Below are 19,902 nucleotides of genomic sequence, written 5' to 3' on the forward strand. Positions count from 1 at the left end.
CTCGTTGGTAGTACATTGTTCTATTTGCTTCAAGCATTCCATCAAAACATCTGAATCCAGCTGTCGTATAGAGTAGAATCAATCAGGAAGAATTTGGAACAAAGTAAGGGAAGATTGGATTATGACTCGGTTCGTCTAATTAGATCATTTTATGCTCAAATTTAACAATACAATTCATTCATTTGACAAGTCTATTCAAATTTAACTTTGGACAAAAAACTTAAATGCATATATGAATAATAAATCAGATCGAATAATTCAAAGAAAGAAAATAAGAAATGCGCCTTCAAGATTATATGTTAACTACTGAGATATACCCATAAATGTTCCGAATATGCGATTCAATGTAAATACTTATTCGTCTCAAGTACTTAGATCAAATACCTTAACAGTTAGCAAATATGTATGTATAAAAAAATGCATGTTTTACATTCATTGATTCGGTATAAACCGTAAGTTTTTACCTTGATTCAATTATGAGAGACAAGCCGCTCCACTCTGAAATAAAGACAATCTAGAAGTCAAAAAGACAAGGCCTATAGAATAGGGTTGATCGAAATAGTACTATACTCTCCAATAGGTACAAATTACAAGGCAAATATATCCCATCATTCAACTAGTGGAATAATTACCTCATCTTAGTCCTTGTGTTATTGAAATGGGCAGCATGTGCCCACAAAAAAGCATTCAACAAGTATTGATTATAAACTACTCTTTTCTACCCAGAAACATGAAAAAGATTGCTATTCCATTTTAGTTGATTGATTGACACTACCACAGGGCAAAACATTTGTAAAACTCATGCTATTTAATAGTAACATTAAACAGTAAAATTTCATGGCACACCTTATTTGGACCTCTCGAACTGGCAGTCATCGGCGAAGCTAGATCAAATGGGTATTGTCGGAGAAAGTTTGAAAAGATTGACAAATTGCCATTGTTGAAAAAGTGGGTCTTAAATTTCGATATTAAGAGTAAGTTTTAAATAGGCATTTGGCCATAAATTTCAAATATTTTCACTTTATTTGAAATTTACTAAGTTGGAATTCAAATTCAAGATCGGTCATGTTAGGTTTATTACTTCTTTCCAAATGAAAGAGAGCACTTTATTTAGAATTTATAAAAGATGGAGTTGGAAAACATGTTTGAAGCACTCTTCCAAATTTGGAATCCAAGTCTAAGATTTGAAAATTTTATACCAAACACTGATTTTGAAAAACTATTGCCCAAAAAGAAAAAATTGTCATGGCCAAAAGGTAAAATCTAGTAGATATTACTGGGAAAACTTGGAAATATAGGCAAACCACCATTGTTGCAAGCTTGAAGAAGTGGGCCTTGAATATTGGGTTTAAATCAAGTGAATATTGTTGGAAAATCTTGGTAACATTGACAAGGATGAAGATTGGTAGTCCAAACATCAAAAAAACTACTCGCAATTTCCAACATACAGGTGAAACTTCAAAAAGACTATTCTCAATTTCCAACATATATGTGAAATTTCAAGCATTGATAGTTCATACTTACGATATACATACTTTGAAGATTGTCCTTGGCAAGCCAACACATAATTTTTACAACTGAGGTAGTATATGTCGAAAGCTATTTCCGAAGTGACTAAACTTACAACAGTATATTAACTTGAGCTATGCCTTGTATAGAGGTCCCAAAATCGACTATCTATGCACTTGCGAGGAAAGAAGTGACTAAACTTTCAACAGTATATTAACTTGAGCTATGCCTTATATAGGAGGTCCCAAAATCGACTATCTATGCACTTGCGAGGAAAGTTGTTTGCGTGTAAATTAGCACATATGTAATACATGTGTGTGAGGATGTAAGTGTAAACAAATACCATAGGTATGAACAAATTAAATTCGCACAGATAATGTAACTTAAAAAAGGGAAGCCAAAAGTTCATCAAAAAGGATCAAATGAAACAATGTAACCAATGCTGAAAAGACAGAACAATTTATTTAGGTGAGAGAAGTCAAGGAATTTAAAGAAGCAAACGTGCCTTGCAACAGAAGAGGACTGTGGTCTGATCATCCGCATTCTCCTTCCGAGAAGGTTTTGGTTGACTGGTTTCCCATTTCAAGTATCTCAATTTCAGATTAGCACATCTTCAAGAAATTCACTCATTGTACTTCTAGATATTCCAATAAATCTCTAGTAAACGGTAACATTTGAATGTTTTACTTATTTGATCTTCTTCTTTAATCGAACATGTCACCATTTTTTTAGACATGATGAAGATAACAGGGCAGTGATCCAGTCCTAATGCAAGTCCAAAGCCAGGAGAGCTTTTGCGTTAATCAGATGTACCTGTAGATTATGCGGATGAGGCCCAAGTTTGTAAACCCCATTCACGCCTACCTTCTGTCCATCTGCAAGTAACAGCAAAAGAAAATCTATGACTAGGACATAAATCTAAGGTAGATCTCAGAGATCCAAAGTTTAGGGCGGCAAAGATATCCCAAGTACAGGTCACAAGAATATGTTCTTAGCTTTCAGCAATCATTCTTAAGCATGGTGCACAGTTGCAGTGATTTGTTCTCTCTTCGTGAGGCACATTGAACCATTGACACAAAACCAGACCATTGCAGGAGTTCCAAAGACAAAGTTCTTTGTTGCCGTAGAAAAAGAATCATTACAAGCTTTTGAGCTACCTATTAAACGGATGCTCAAAGAAAAAAATTAATTTAATTTTACCAAAATCACATCTTACAGGACATGTCTCATTTTTTTCCCCTCAGATGTAAACCTCAATGGGAATGACTACCTAACAGTAAAAGTGCACGCCACCTTTTTACCTAGCATTGACTGTGAGATGGGAAGTTTACAGTGACACTTTGTAACCACCAGTTTAACATTATCCAGGGCACCTCTGGCCATATAAAGATATCCACGGAAAGCCTGAATCCAAGAAAAAAAAAATAGAAATACGCTATTATATACTGAAGATATAAAAGGACAAAGCAAAAGAATGATTACTACTCACCTATTTGTTGGACTGTAAACCTCTACCACCATAGTATTGTTTTGTAGTTTCACGAGAAAATTCTGCGAATGTCATCCCATCTTTCAGCCTCGACAAAAGTGGTGGAACGATCTTTTGAATCTCATGACTTAATTCCCCAGGGATCTGCCTAGACTGTTCAGTGCCTTTGCTACATAACCCGCACGGCTGACCACTTAAAGCTAACAGTTCAAGTGGGTAATCCAAAAGAGAGAATTGTTTGCTCCATGCTGGCTGCAAGAAGACAACAAATGTTTCCCTGCTCAAGTTTTCAACCTTTGATGGTCTACAAACACAATGAAGTGTTGCTCGTAGCTTTCCCTTAGATAATATATCAGCTGCTTCTCCAACCTGCAGAATGAGACTCTCTGAAGGTGCCTTTACCATGAAGACCTGATTCTTTTTGGGATCAAATATATGAAGATATGTGTGCCCATTGGGCGAAGGGAATTCATGCTTAGAAGAAGCAGGTGAATCATTGTTTACAGCAGCTGGTGCTACTTGGTGAGAAGACAACAGAAACATAGGAACTGTTAAGAAAGTGAAAATACCATAATCATAATGCCACTGCTGCCACAGACCATAGTCATTTGACTGGTCTTTTGATGACTCAATTCCTTGCTGCTTCAGACTCGATTGCCCATTCTTATTGACTTTACCATTTCTTGCTTTAGACTGTCCATTTCTTTTAGAAGCTTCTCTAACAATATCATTGTCAACAGCGGAATGATAATGGATTAGACGTCCTTTAGCTGTGCCAGACTCTAGTAAGCTCTGTTGCAGCTCTTGTCCCCCAATGGCCTTATCACATATTTGTGCAAGACGAAGACCTAAGTCCATCATGCAATATCCTAGCTCCTTAAAGGTGCAACCTAATTTCTTAAATTCATCCTGATCAACCTCTACTTCATCCCGATTATCAACATCTAGATCATCAACCAGACAACCACTTCTTTCATAGCATTGCTCATATTTCAATTGCATGGAAAAAGAGGAAACATTTCTATTCGGGTTCTTCAATGGTACATCACTTCCCAGATTGTGTTCCTGTTGATCAATGATAGTATTGAGAGCATTAAGCAATAGAGCAAATTATGCAGCCTAGCTACCATCCTTGTTCTTTCGAAATCAAACTTTCAATGAAACAGTCACATCAAAAGCTTTATAAAAATAGCGTTTAAAACAATTACCATTCCTTCACCCTCAAACAGTGATATGGCCAAACAATTTGGGATATATAGATGAATATGCTCACAAATCAAAGTAGGGTAAATCATTTTAACATTAGATATCCATCCGATCCCAAATTTTATTAACAGTACATATATATATATATATATACACACACACTATGTCAAATTAGTATATATATATATATATATTTATATATGCACACACACACTATGTCAAATTAGTTGGGGTTGTCTATATATACTAATTTGACATACTGAACCATCCTTCTTTATGTAGCCACATTTCATTCAAGCATAGGTAAATAATAATAATAATTCATACTGTAAGGCAAATGTAAGGGTTCTCTAAATAGAACAACATACTCCCTGTAGCCTACAAAGTGGGCCTAGGGATGGTAGAGTTTAACCAGACTTACCTCTATCTCAGATGTTAGGCAGAGAAGTTGTTTCTAATAGGCCGTGGGCTCAAGACAAAAAATAGTCTAGAAAAAGACATAATCGTAAGTACAAGAGAGAATAGATAGGAATAAAAACAACAAATAATAGCCGAACAGTACTACATCAAAATAATATTACTATAATAAAACTACAGGAAACAACAAATAGTATCAGAAATCAAGAAAAAAAAACTACAAGAGTAGTACTACGCCTACTAGTAAGGGTAAAATTATACGAACTTTAACCTCAATTAGTTAGTACAGTATTTTTTTAAAAAAAATACCTTCGTTGCATTATATTCTTAGCTAAGCCTACATTAGGATTTTTGAATATTAAAGGGGGGGGGGGGAGAGAGGTTTACCTTAAGAAGGTGCTTCCGATCTTCATTTTTGAGAAGAGCGAGTTTTCGAGCTAAAGGAAGAAGAGTTCGCCGGAGATTGGAAGCTTCTGGAACGCCGGTGACGGCGAGAAGTCCTGGTCCTTCTGGCCCTAGGTTTTCCATTACACTTTTGCTGACTGATTCCAGACGCTGTATTTCTTCAATAGATTCAGCTGATAAAGATTTTTCTGAAGACAATTGCAGCAAATCGAAATAGTGAAGCTCGTATAATTCTACTACTTCTTCCATTTCTTTTCTTCTCTGTTGCGATCGCAATGCTGCAATTTCGAAGTTATAATATATATATACGGTTGAAGTGACGTCGTTTAGTTACAAACTTATAATAAACAGTTTTCCTTCAAATTAATATTCTACTGACTGATCAAAAGAGTTAATTCTTTCGATTTAAAAGTTATAATGCCAATAGTTTTTTGGGAAATTTATACCATGTGTATGTAAGCAAAAAATATTGGAAAAATTATGCGGATTGACAAACATTATTGTTAGAAATATAGGAGAAACATTATTGAATTGCGTAAGAACAATATTGAACAAAGACTTTATTTATAGACATTATAAAATAATCTTTTTCCCAAGAAGAATTCTATAAATTATTTATATTTCTATTCCTATTCTAAGTAGGATACTATAATCTATTCCTATTTCAATTCCTATTCTAAGTAGGATTGTACACACTTATTCCTATTCTAACACTCCCCCTCAAGCTGATGCATACAAATCATATGTTCTTATCTTGTTACAAATATAATTAGTATGAGGACCGGTGAGGGATTTGGTGAAGATATCTGTAAGTTGATCACTTGACTTCACAAACTTTGTAACAATATCTCCTGAAAGTATATTTTCTCTGACAAAGTGACAATCAATCACAATGTGCTTAGTCCTCTCATGAAACACTGGATTTGATGCGATATGTCGATAAAAGACAAAGTGATAAATTTCTGAATTGCAATGTTGAACTTCCCAAACCAAGCTTGAGAAGAGTGTTTTAGACCATAGATTGACTTGAGAAGACTATTTCAGACCATAGAGTGACTTACACAATCGACGTACAAAGGCTACCAGACTCCCCCTGAGCAACAAAATCAAGTGGTTGCTCCATATAAACTTCTTTCTAGATATCACTGTGGAGAAAAATATTCTTAATGTCCAACTGATTAAAAAGCCAATGAAGAACAACAGCTATAGATAGAAAAAGGCAGACACATGCTATTTTAGCCCCGAGAGAGAAAATATCACTATAATTTAGTCAATATATCTAAGTATGCCTTCTTCTTTTTTTTGGCGAAAGTAAAACTGAAACAGAAAGAAAACAGTGTAAGAAAACTCAAATTTCTCAGAAACAATGGAATGGCCACTGAAAAATGCTCGAAATCTAGTATAAAATGTATGAAACGTCTCGAAATCAAGAGATGATTAGATCTTAAACAAGAAAGTCACCGTAAAACTGGCCGAAACATGCTCATGCCCTAGATTATTCAATTTTATAATTACACAATAATGGTATAGTTTCACTTAATTACACGAATTGGTTACAGTTTAAAAAATTTGCTATTATACAAATCTGAGAGCACATATACAAATCATAAAGCGAATACACAAATCTCTAAAGCAAATCTGAAAGCGAATATACAAATCTAAATGCGAATATACAAACTTGGAAGCGAATATACAACTATTTAAAGTAAATTTGGAAGAGAATATACAAATATGGAAGCGAATATACAATTCTGAAAGCAAATATATACAATTTCTTTTAAAGCTCAATTTGTATAATGCAATAAGATATACAAATGGGAAACCTAATTTGTATAATGCAGCGAGATATACAAATGTTAATGATCATAGCAAACATAAATATAGCTATGGAAAGTAATTACGAAAACTATACCATATGAAATTATTAAGCTTAATATTTTTGTCATTTCTGAAATTTTCCCATAAATATTTAGCTAATTTGGTCCAATTCTCAAAATAATAATTACTCTCTTTGTTAGCCAGGGCGCAGGAGAGAAGGGCACGCGATGTGGATCAAGTGAAGTGCATTAAGGACGAGCATGGAAAAGTATTGGTAGATGAGACACTCATTAAACAGAGATGGCAGTCATACTTCCATAAATTACTGAATGACGAAGGGGAAAAAGACTTTGTGTTGAGAGAGTTGGAGCATACAGGGAGGCATCACAATCTTGGGTATCGTAGGAGCATTACGGTCGAAGAGGTTAAGAGTGTTGTGCGTAGGATGCGCTGGGGAAGAGCGACCGGACCTGACGAGATCTCGGGGGAATTTTGGAAGAGCGCGAGTTTGATAGGTTTGGCGTGGCTGACTAGGTTATTTAATGTCATCTTTAACACGACAACGATGCCCGAAGAATGGAGGTCGAGCGTAATGATCCCTCTATACAAAAATAAGAGGGATATCCAGAGCTGCAACAACTATAGAGGTATCAAACTTCTAAGCCATACTATGAAATTATGGGAAAGAGTGGTGGAGATGAGGGTGAGGAAAGACGTGTATTTCAGAGAACCAGTTCGGATTTATGCTGGGGCGCTCAACTACAAAAGCCATCCATCTTATGAGGAGATTGATGGAGCAGTATAGGGAGAGGAAGAGGGACTTGCATATGGTATTCATCGACCTAGAAAAGGCTTACGATAAAGTTCCACGAAAGATATTATAGAGATGTTTGGAGGCTAAAGGTGTACCTATAGAGTACATTAGGGTGATCAAGGACATGTATGAGGGTGCCAAAACCAGGGTAAGGACAGTAGGAGGGGACTCAGAGCACTTTCCAGTTGTGATGGGGTTGCATCAAGGATCAGCTCTTAGCCCATTTTTATTTGCCTTGGTGATGGATGGATTGACGCGATAAATCCAAGATGAGGTGCCATGGTGTATGGTTTTTGCGGACGACATAGTCTTGATCGATGAGACTCGTAGCAGAGTTAACACTAAGCTGGAGGATTGGAGACATACCTTGGAGTCTAAAGGGTTTAAACTCAGTAGGACCAAGACAGAGTACTTAGAGTGCAAGTTCAGTGAGACACCTCAGGAGGTTGGTGCGGGAGTTTGGCTTGGTGACCAGGCCATCCAAAAAAAAACTAGTGTCAAGTACCTTGGGTCTATAATGCAAGACAATGGAGAGATTGATGACGATGTCACACATCGTATTGGGGCTGGGTGGATGAAATGGAAGCACACCTCCGGTGTGCTATGTGACAAGAATGTGCTACCACAACTTAAGGGCAAGTTCTATAAAGTGGTGGTTAGACCGGCTATGTTATACAGGGCCGAGTGTTGGCCAGTTAAGGTCTCTCACGTTCAAAAGATGAAAGTTGCCGAGATGAGAATGTTGAGATGGATGTGTGGGCATACCAGGAGCGACAGGATTAGAAATGAGGCTATTCGGGATAAGGTAGGAGTGGCCTCGGTGGAAGATAAGATGCGGAAAGTGCAACTGAGATGATTTGGCCATGTAAAGAGGAGAGACACAGATGCTCCAGTGCGGAGGTGTGAGAGGTTGGCCATAGATGGTTTCAAAAGAGGTAGGGGTAGACCGAAGAAGTATTGGGGAGAGGTGATTAGACAGGACATGACGCAGGTACAAATAACCGAGGACATGACCTTAGATAGGAGGGTGTGGAGGGCCCATATTAGGGTAGAAGGTTAATACGAAGTCTCGTTACCCTGCCTTATCAGTAGGCGCATTAGCGCACTACGAATTTTTTGTGCAGTGATTTCTGTTATCAGTTATTACTCTTTGTACTTTCAGTTTTTTATTATTTTATATGTGTCACTTACGTTATTTGCTTTTTGCAAACTGCTTTGTACTTCTTGACGTATCTGACTTCTTCTTATGCTTTTATTGAGCCGAGGGTCTCTTGGAAACAGCCGTCCTACCGTGGTAGGAGTTAGGTCTGCGTACACTTTACCCTCCCCATACCCCACGTTGTGGGATTTCACTGGGTTGTTGTTGTTGTTTCATTTGTCTTGCCTCTTTTGACTTGACACAAAATTTAGAAAAAAAAACTTTTGAATTTTGTAATCTTAAATTAAAGATATATCAAATATACCAAAATGTTCTTTAATTTTGTGGTGTTAAACATGTTATATGTAAAGTTAGAACTAAAGAATTGCTAAAAAAGGAAGGGGTCAATTTTTTTTTAATGTTCCCATCGTCCATCTTACTTATCCAATATACTAAAAATAGTTGTCAACTTTACTTGTTCAGTTTAAAAAATCAAGAGATAATTTATCATTATGTGTCTATTTTACCCTTGCAATTAAATATTATTTATTTTTTAATATTTAGATGACTTATAATTACTAGGATTAGGGGAGTTGAAAAAAAAAGTAGATCAAATAATTGAAATGGAGTATTATTTTTCAATGTCACGCATTGATGAAATTCTCTTGCATAACAGTGGCGTCGATGAAACTCTCCCAAGCATTAATGCCTTGTGGATTTCAACATGTCCAACAATCAACTCAATAGGTCAATTCCTAGTACTCTTTTTCGTTTGTTTGCATAGAAGATTGAGAAAATTAGTGTATTATGATGGAAGACTCCACTTGTGAAATTACGTTGAGTATGTTGTTGTAGTGTGTTATGATGGAGGAGTATTGAGTGACAGCTATGGAAGATAGGTGGCTGGGGTTCGGCCAAGTGGTGGTGGAGAGACGGTAGTGTTAATGGTGGCTCTTACATGGCTAAACTTGAAAGATCTTAAATGAGGAATTCTATACATCCCACCTCAATGTCTATGTTTAGCATATTTTGATGAGAATACCATGTTGTACATCAATCGTTTAGGCACTTGCGCAGTGTCATTTTTAAACCAAAAAGCAAATCAAAGTTGAAATAAACAAAAATTGTTACCGTTATTGTAAAAAAATAAAAAGGGTAATTTTACTAACTTAGAGCAGTAGTTTTTACCTAAACTTCGGAAGATGAGGTTGTACATAAACAACTTATCATTTACCATCACATTTCAACAAAGACCCAGACAATCAATTGAAAAGCAATTTTCCTTTCTGCTTGTCATGAACAGGTTATTCATGTTCTTATGAATTTTTTTTCTCTTTTGAAAATCCATGCATTCATTAGTTCATGTAAGCAGGAAAGATAAAAATGTAGAAGAATGTTACACTCCATTCTCCTTGAAACTCTTAGTCAGCCATATAGCAGTTTCCCTCGGAGAAACCTTTTCTGGCCCAAATGGCTTCAGTAACACCATAAGCTCTTCTAGACGCTCTTGCTGCAAAAGTTGCGCACTGAACTCAAGTAATCCTTCTAAGGCTTCAGCACGTTGCTGGTAAGAAGATGTGTCAAACTTCCGTGAGCGAGAATCTGATGATGACCGGCTTGAGGCACCAGTTGGATAATGTTCTGAACATTCACTTCCAATCTGTGCAACTCCATCAATAGGGTCAATTAAAGGTGGCTTGGGAAAGGTTCTGTCAACAACCTGTACTGTACACTTGTCTTTTGTGAACGACCAGTCACTATAGCGTGGTGATGGGGAAGACAACTGTGTAGATATCGGTGAAGCTCTCTGGATGGGTAAAAGAGGGTCTTCTGAAGAAGCCAAGGGATCAACCATCTTGTCAATTCTTGGAGCATTCACGGAAACATCTGGAGACTCCACTTGGTGAATAAGGCCAACATTGTGTTTGTAAGGTGTTTCCAACTTCCCAGGTCTACTTGATAAAGGAAGAGATGTTCTACGTGTTGACTTGGAAGGTTGGCTAACTGGTGTATTTGTCACTGGAAGCTGCATATGTGCATAAATATTAGTCTAAAATGAAAAATCAAGCCTTGGAAAATTACAAGTATAAGCTCAATAATATAGAATCAGGACAAGAATCTCCGATTCCAGTCTGGAGTTGTATTCATTTATTTTGACTTTAAATTGAAGTTCTTTATGATACTGTTTGATCAGAAACTTACCAGTTCACGAGTAGAACCAGCATTGGACATCTTTAATGGAGTGCTCTGTCTCCTGTGAGGTGTGGAATTTCTATTTGAATTGAATCGCACCGTTTTGACAGCAGCCGACAACTTTGAGATAGCAGAACTTTTTACACCAAGGTCATAAGGAGCACTTTCAACAGATGGCTCTGAAAAATTTTTCTTCACGGAACTCATTAGATCTTTTGCTCTCCGGGATAAACAAGGAGAATCCATTCCAGAAATACTAGGATTCAAAGCCCTATCACTGGACAATCGCCTCTGCTCTCTCTCATTAAAGACTGGAGCATTTCTGGGCTCCGACAACCTTTTTTTCTTTACATATGTTGAATTAGAAGATTGAACTGGGAACTTGTGCTGTCTCGGGCTGTCAGAATTCAGAAGGATTTTTAACACATAGGGCTGAAGATGGGGATGTCGGAGTAAATCTGCAGCCTGGAACAACAGTTGGAAGAGAATTAAAGTGAAAAGTCTATGTCAAACAGTAAACATCCTTGGTTCTTCATGAAACTCAAATATGCACATAGAAAGTAAATAGTGAACTTTGAGGAAGTGAGGGATGCATACACTTGGCCTGAGTTCTGGATTTTTCCTTAGCATACTCTTAATAAGGCCACGACTGACAAGGAAAAAACAATAATTTTAGCAACAGAATAAAAAAATATATTAATCCAATAGTAGCACAAAAGACTACCAATTTGACGAAATAAGTACAAAATGCATAGCCTCAAATGTGCAAAGATAATTTACTCACAGTGCACCAGAATACATGGTGGGAAGTGGAGCAACTATACATTTGTTAATTTTGTTAATTAGACCTTGCATATCCTGCATTAAAAACATTGGAGGTCATTTGGTATTACAACCGATAATATACATATCTCAGGTAAACCATTTGTTGATTTCATGATGGGAAGCTGAAATCTAATAAAAATAAAAATAAATGAAACCCAATAGTTTTAGCTCCCAACACCCGCACACTGTTAAGGGGAACTCAGAAATACCAAGCATGTGTGTGTGGTCCATTCCTCTCAGGGCCCAGCATAAGGCTTGGACTAAAATCAACACAAATAGCCTTGCCAAAGAACCAGCAGGAAGCCAGAGTTACATCTAACTGTAGCACCACTTTTAATTGGAAAGGCAATGTTAACTTATGCAACTCTAACCCCACTCAGAGTGCTTTCCTCCATTATTTCACTGCTTGCACTCAAGAGGACAGGTACTCCCATTTTCAACCAATCTACAATTGCTCTAACTGCATCCTCGAATTACCACTCCAGCTCTCACTTCTTGCATGGAAGAGTATACAGAGTATACACAAGAAGCCCATAGGCTAAAAATTAACATTGATAAAATACTATTTTTTTTTAAAAAAAAAGAACATGCCATCTGAGCTGCCAGTATATTCCTTAAAACTGCCAGTTGTACCTATGATTTGGTAACTGATTATATAGCTCATGATAGTACTAGAATTTCATTATCTACAAAGTACTATTTCATGACTTACAAATGCTTTGAATGCAGGCTTGTGAGAAGTCATTTCATACAAGCAGCAACCTGGATATGCAAAAAGTCAGCAAAACAGCGTGCATCTTAAACTAAAAGTGGTTCCGTAAGAAGCAAGGAAAGGTAAAGACTTACCCAAAGACCATATGTCTGATTTGCAACCATAGGGTATATCAGCGAGAAGCTCAGGACACATATAAGTTGGAGTGCCCACCACCTGAAAGTCAATGTGCCTCATCACCAGACTAATCAAAACAACAAACACAAATACAGAATATTCGCAGACAAGTTACTTACAGAGGAAGCAAGATCATCGGAAGACAGTATTTTAGCAAGACCAAAATCACCTGAAAACAACTCTTTAAATAAATACTCAAAGTCAATCATACCCAACTTCAAATTATGAGGTAAGGAGATTACCTAGACGTATATCGTGCTCTTTAGTCAGAAAAATATTTGAACACTGAAGCAAAAAATTTAAATCAGCAAACAAATTTATGAAATTGAGAAAGAATAACTTTATGGCATAGAAGAGATATGCAATTCACCTTCACATCACGGTGAATTATATGGTTTGTATGCAAGTGATCAAGTGCCATCAACAGTTGAACTAGCCACTTACAAAGCTTCTGCTTATCAGTCAGTATTTAGAATTCAGGAAATGAAATGGTCTCAATATTAGGAATTAAATTTGGTGGAGGCAGGAGGGTATGAGTCACAAGGAAATGTAAATTTAATAACAACCTCCTCAGGGAAAAGAACACCATTCGTTCTTTTAATAGCATCTGCCCTGTATAAGGAATGAACAGATGATTAGACGATATGTAAGCAGAAAAACATAAGCAACTAGATTCAGGCGCTCAGGCCTAAGGTCCAATATTCTGAAAACAGTTTATTTGGGAAAGGAAAGATGACTTACATATCACCAGCTTCACAATACCCAATAATAATGCACACGTAGCATCCCTGAAATTGGGGATTTTCCCATGGTCAATGACATGGTACTGAATAAATAATTCTTCAACAACTATACAGCATTATGAACAACTCAAAGGTGATTTATGTACCACTCCTCGTATTGGTCTACTAAAGAATATTTGCTAAAATTGGAATTGTAGCACCACCTTTTTCCCAGTAAAATCCAAATTAACCATCAAGTTCAATAGTTAAATCACTATACCTCTATCAACTTTAGATGTGTAAATGCATATTCACATCGAAATCACTTAAACAATAACAATGCATGAAGGCTGAGTATTCACTTGAACAGCAATTTTAATTCTTATATAGTTCAACGTTTAACTTAGATAGGCACCTTTTTGCCGTTCTTTACAATTTGTAACCTTCCACTTAACAATCTTTCATGTTGTTCACATTGCAAGAATCTAGAAGTAAATGACATGAGTAGACAGGTTATCACATGTACATTGATTCCTTATATGTGTTTGAAGTGAAATTGTGAAAGGACAAGAGTATGAACAAACCTTCTCCACCCAGGAATCTTTGTATTCCACCACAAATGGACTTCGTACTCTTGCAATCAGTTCCATCTGAAAAATAAAGAGCCCAGTTCAGAAATTGCACATAGAAACCTGCACCTCCAGATACCTTAGTCTTTCTCAAGAAAAAGAAGGAAGAAAGAAAGAGATTAGGCAGAATGGATCTACTCGAGTCAAAGCCTTACAGGAGCATTTACTATAAGGAAGTATCATTGTCTTCAACAAACATGATGAATACTTCATTTTATTAACAAAAGCCTTTTTCATTGCTTTGTGACCTTTATCAAATCAAAGAGTTTGGTAAATGGTTAACCCAAATGCACACATAACTTTCATCCTATCAGGTAACAATGTGCAGTGCATTGCATTGCATTACTTCATAACAATTTAAGACAATTATAGTAAATCCTATAGTGCTTCTGAAACTTCTGATCTAGATGCCAAGATATGCAAATGTCTTCAGACTCTTCATGAGATCCCTAGAAAAAACATAACTACCCTGTTCATCCTCTCAGATCACAAAGTAAGTTAACAAAGGCTAACCTCCTGGTGGGCAGATCTTCGTGTTCTCTCTGTCTGGCGAGCTAAGCGAATTTTTTTCATAACATATCTTTAGGAACAGGAAAAAAAGAAGAAGGGAACAGTCAGAAATCAAAATAAACCGAATAACACAATAATGAAATAATGACATAAACTAAATACAGTAACAAAGAACAAAGTATAACAGATGGACTGAGGAAAGGTTGCACATCTCCTTACTTCTTCTTTTCTTGTTTATGCCTTACAAGTAATGCAGAGCCAAAGGAACCTTTCCCAATCTGCTCCAAAATCTCATAATTTTCCATCTTATGATCTATAAGACCACTTTTTCTTTATCAAACCGATTTCAATCCAGATATAATCTTTTTCACAGTTGAAATATCATAGCAAACCTGCAAACATCATGTAAATTGAAAAGAAAATGCATCTTTTAGAAACTTTTGAAAACATAGGAATTTTTCTAAACACTCAACAGCAAAGCTTCAGTCCAGTCAGTATGTTTTTCCTTAGTCATTACATGATGAAAATAATAGCAAATATCTGCAAGGTATATCTAGAGACAATTCCACTTTCATGCACCATTCGATAATGTAGGAGATTTCTAAACCCTTCACAGCCTCCCCCTATTCCCCGGCTTTCTTTCAACAAGGCAGGAAAAATATACTACTGTAAACAATTCGCAAATTAGTCAATTCGTATACACAACTAATCAATGAAGAATTCTAACCAGCAGTTTAGATTATTCAATGTAAATAAAATAAATTCCTTCAAAAAAACACAATTATTTTATCCTTGAGTAGAGTAAACGTAATCCAATTACTTCTGTGCCTTGCATACTACTATTTCAGACGCTGTACAAACTCTTAAACCCTCAATGATAGACACTACAATTAGAGCACGGAAAGCGGAGAAACGCTCCATTTGAAACCTAATTGTAGAGCTATTGCCTAGAAACGGATTTGCAGCGTATAAGAAGAAAGAAATATACAATACCTACAATATCAGAAACCGATAAATACGTAAAAATCAAAATGTATACCCAAAACTGATGAAGAATTGGAGAAGAGCGTTAATGGAGGTTACAATGTAGAATTAATTTTATTTATTGAGTGAAGAGAGAAAGGAAGAAGGTGGAGAGAGCGGTAAAGAATTGTAAACAAAGCAAAAGCGATGATGCGTCTCCTTTCAAATGACATTTTCAAACTTTTTACTTATTTTTTTCAAATAAAAGTTGCTTCGTTTTTTAAAATCAAAATATTGGGTCCCACAAGTGTAAGTCATGGGGCTGAACAAACTCCAAAAGTTGTCCCGTACTAGTCTAAATTAATAGGAGTCATTTTTTTTTATTCTGAATTATGATATAAAAAAACATTCATCAAATATCCTTTATTTATTTTTTGTTTCGGAGGTCAAAAATATTCTCCGTTAATAAACTAGTTGAAAAATATTTTTGTTGTTAATATTGTTGGGATATCTTATTAATTATGTTGTTGAGTTATAGTATTTTATTTAATTTTTTGTAAAGACAATATATTTTATTTATTTTTTATAATAAAGTCTTTATTTAAATAGATCATTATGTTTATATGCGAGTCCATTGCTTATATAATAGATGATTTTGTATGCGAAGTTATTTAACTCGTACACGAAATATTAAAATTATCAGTTCATATAAGCTATAAATTAAATATTCAAAATTAAAAATGAAATTGATCTTAATTATGGGAATGATAAAATTCTAAATTTTTGTGCTTGTACATTTAGTATGTATTTGAACGAATCAAATTGAGATATTTGTTTAGGTTCTGAATTTTGATAAACAATATCTCTAGTCCATTACGTGTAGTTATACTCTTAATCTTGATTTAATTATTACGATCTATATAATGTGATTTATTATTTTAATCTTTTAAAAAGTGAGATTCTTTTAATAAGTTAATAAATTTCTAATAGATTGGATAATAATAAATCACACTAGTAAAATAATAATAAGTTGATAGAATCGTGTCTTGGTCTTGAGATAAAAGACACCCCCTTTATGATTGCTTATAAGTTTTCAATGAAACCCTACAGGTAGATTTTATCCGACACGTGAAATAAGTTAAATATAATAATAAAGGATTAACTTAGTCAATAAATTAAATTTTTCATAAAATTTAATTTAATTGATTAGTATCGATAATTCTAACACGGAGAATTAAATAAGATGTAATGGTGGATTTCAAAATTAAATCGAGGAGTGCAATTACAGTTTTTTAGTGGAATAATCTATAATTTATTGCGATATGGTTAGTTCATTCTTCTGCAAATTATTATCGTTATTGAAAGACTATGTTAAATAAATTTGTGGTCCCTGCTATGCCTAACTAATTAACTGGTTATATGGGGAAAAGATAAAAGAGATGTATAATAAACGTTTTTGGTTTTAATAAATTTTTTGAATTTCAAATTTTGAATATTTAAAGCAAAACATTTTGCTAATTTATTGTAAAAACGTTTTGATTTTAATGGTAAAAACATTTTTGGTTTTAATGGCTCTTTATGCCTCTTGATTACTTAATAGCTGAAATTCTTAGCCTATATTATGTGGGTATAAAAGGGGGTGTTGATGTAAGAGAAAGATATTTTTTTCTACAAAGAGATAACAATTACTTATCCACTCAAGTTCTAGTTTAAAAGAATTAGTGAGGTCAAAAATAGAATGCAGCAAGAAAAAAAATTCTGGATCATTCAGTGTTGAGCAATTTGTGTGGAAATTTTGAAATGTTAGTTGTTCTTCTCAACATATGTAACTCGTGATCTTGTGGTATGCTTCCGCTGCATATAAATTGTATACTCTAATAAATATTTTGGTTCAATTTTTTTTATTGTTCTTTATTCCATTTTAATTGATTAAACAACATTAAGAAGAAGAAAAATTGCTTCTCATTTTTCAATTAGAAAAAAAAATATATTTTTGATCTAATTAGTAGCAATAATTTTTTGGACCAAAATATTTATGGACATGGGCATTTTTTATCAAACTATTAATGGAGGAAACTTTTGTTCAATTTACATAGTTTAAGGACATTTTTTTATCCTTTTTCATAAAAATAAGGATCATATTAGGAAATACTTATCTTTTTTTAATTGAGAAATAAATATTTCATATTTTATTAGAATATTTTTCATTGTCATCAAATAAAAATTAATAGTGGATTACCATGATCTTAAATATATGACTTATATTATTGATTAAACAATACATGAATTATTCTATGTAAATTGATAATACGACATTAAGAATGAAAAAATTACTTCCACTTTTTTATCAGTAAAAGAGATTCTAAAAAAATCTTTAAAAATGCCATTTTATTAAAAACAGAAGAATGTGTTTCAAATGAAAAAAAAAAAAGGATAGTATTTATCATGAAAAAGGCACTTTTAATCAAATTAAGTGACACTATCAACATTTTTAGACCAAATTATTAATGAAGAGCATTTTTATTTAATTTTACATAGTTTAAGAATGTTTTTGATCTTTTTTTAATTTTATTTATAATCATAATGTCCATGATATCTTATACATCTCTAGATAATTTTATGGGTGTCTACTACCTTTCATCATTTGTTACCTCTAGAAACAGATTCAAGACTTATGGTTCAGTATTTAAGATTTTTACCCTTGAATCCATTATGGGTGTGTTCGGTATGATTGAAAATATTTTTTCATGATAAAAATATGTCATGATCCAACCCATCGGGCCGTACGGACACCCACTATACACCCTAAGAAGAAGAACCCTTAACCTTTCTAGAAAAATATTGCGGAAGTTAAATAAAAAACTTGAGTAATTAAACCAAGATTTCTAAAGAAAGCTATATTAAATCTATCTTATACAATTTATACAAAACCCCCCAAGGATACTATTCTAAACAAGTATAAGAGCTTCTACGAGTAGACAACAAATAAAAGGCCAATGACCTAACTTCCGTTATAAGGAAGGAAAAATAGAAGTTGATGGAGAATCGCCTTCGTCTTCACCTAAGAAGCATAACTGACCCTGCAATCAGACTATACCAAGTGGCACAACAATAGTAATATTAGTACAAATAATAGGTACTGGTAAGTATCATCGTTCAATCTAATACCCACCGCATAACACATGAACAGAAAAATAAGAAACATCATAATAAATAAACTTCGTCAGTTTATCCACTCCAACCAAACAAGTACACTCCTTACTCTTATCTTGAGATGTTTGCCCCTCTAAACTTAAGAGTTACATTACCATTCTAGTTATGACTTAAGACCTGTGGGTTATGAGCCCACCATACTACTGTTTATTCATTATAACATTCCCCACCTAACAACCTTAACCACTCAATAATTTCATCCAACCATCACTAGCCCTAGTCCAACTGTCTTACAAAATAAGGCATATCCATCTCACAACCACACTTTCTAACTCACTCGAGTTCTAGGTAGCCACTACCCCTATCACAATTACTAGTGGAAATCACAATGGTAACTATCTGGCAACTAGAAAACTCAACTTCTACGTCAATAAATATAGAATACGATTATACCATATAAATCACATCTAGGCCTAACAGGGCCCATTTTCTTATCCACCAATAAGTTTGTTCAAGATCATAATTTCTTATAATTAAAACCCCTCAACTCAAGAGTTCATTTATAGGTCCTTAGTCCATGGCTCATTTACCACTAACCTTATTATTACATGGAAATACATATATCATCAAGTCCTCTCATGATACCATCCACGCATGCATACTTGGCCCTCTCAAGGACCCAATCCAGTCATACTTGTGTGGGAACATGAGACCTAATCCATCTATACAAACCAACCATAAATTACCATCAATAGATCACATTATATCAACAGAACAAGTTCAGCACCAACAAGCCAACAAGTAATCAATTATATAAAAACTAACATGTTTTCCTTATCGGCACACATTTAGGCATATTATAAGAATTACAATTACACAGTTAAGATAATTCCGAGAACCCAACCAATACCCACACTACCAAACCCTTAGGGTTTATCATTAATCTCTACTTAGTTTATATTCCTACACACAATATTATGCCCATTATACAATAACCGTCTGTATGCAATAATATCACCACCAAAATACTTTCCCAATCATTATAGCATTTTTTTATCAGTTCACATTCGAATCATATGATAACAAAACCAAATTTTCAACCGTGACCCGTGACCCATAGCTTAGTTATATGATTTCTCATTAAATTTCTTTCGATACTACACAGTAGGTATAGATTTACTACTCAAAAAAGAGAAGCCTAGCCTATTTGGGCGCTTAGAAA

At 34.7% G+C, this 19,902-nt stretch overlaps 2 protein-coding genes across 4 annotated transcripts; both read right to left on the reverse strand.

The window, feature by feature from the left end:
- Positions 1-317: 317 nt before the first annotated feature.
- Positions 318-5,312, reverse strand: LOC129882802 (uncharacterized). Of its 2 annotated transcripts, XR_008765828.1 has the most exons (4): positions 5,009-5,312; positions 2,999-4,063; positions 2,323-2,913; positions 318-498 (listed from the first exon to the last, which is right to left on the reverse strand). XR_008765828.1 is itself a non-coding variant. In XM_055957254.1 (3 exons), the coding sequence occupies exons 1-2, from the start codon at positions 5,273-5,275 to the stop codon at positions 2,999-3,001; spliced, it is 1,332 nt and encodes a 443-aa protein (XP_055813229.1). In that variant the 5' UTR covers positions 5,276-5,312; the 3' UTR covers positions 1,660-2,913. The 2 variants fall into 2 exon arrangements, 1 of the variants encoding a protein (XP_055813229.1); XM_055957254.1 differs by lacking the exon at positions 318-498 and having other exon boundaries at positions 1,660-2,913.
- A 4,692-nt stretch (positions 5,313-10,004) lies between these two features.
- Positions 10,005-15,748, reverse strand: LOC129882803 (serine/threonine-protein kinase Nek2-like). 2 transcript variants are annotated; one of them, XM_055957255.1, is made up of 15 exons: positions 15,604-15,748; positions 14,784-14,956; positions 14,568-14,634; positions 14,010-14,075; positions 13,445-13,491; positions 13,270-13,315; positions 13,074-13,154; positions 12,946-12,988; positions 12,823-12,872; positions 12,661-12,742; positions 12,527-12,576; positions 11,774-11,847; positions 11,587-11,638; positions 10,999-11,454; positions 10,005-10,822 (listed from the first exon to the last, which is right to left on the reverse strand). In XM_055957255.1, exons 2-15 carry the CDS (start codon positions 14,867-14,869, stop codon positions 10,193-10,195), a joined length of 1,830 nt encoding a protein of 609 aa, XP_055813230.1. In that variant the 5' UTR covers positions 14,870-14,956; positions 15,604-15,748; the 3' UTR covers positions 10,005-10,192. The 2 variants fall into 2 exon arrangements, with proteins under 2 accessions (XP_055813230.1, XP_055813231.1); XM_055957256.1 differs by having other exon boundaries at positions 15,558-15,748.
- Between the last annotated feature and the right edge of the window lie 4,154 nt (positions 15,749-19,902).

This window comes from Solanum dulcamara, chromosome 3 (genome assembly GCF_947179165.1).
Source record: "Solanum dulcamara chromosome 3, daSolDulc1.2, whole genome shotgun sequence".
NCBI lineage: Eukaryota > Viridiplantae > Streptophyta > Magnoliopsida > Solanales > Solanaceae > Solanum > Solanum dulcamara.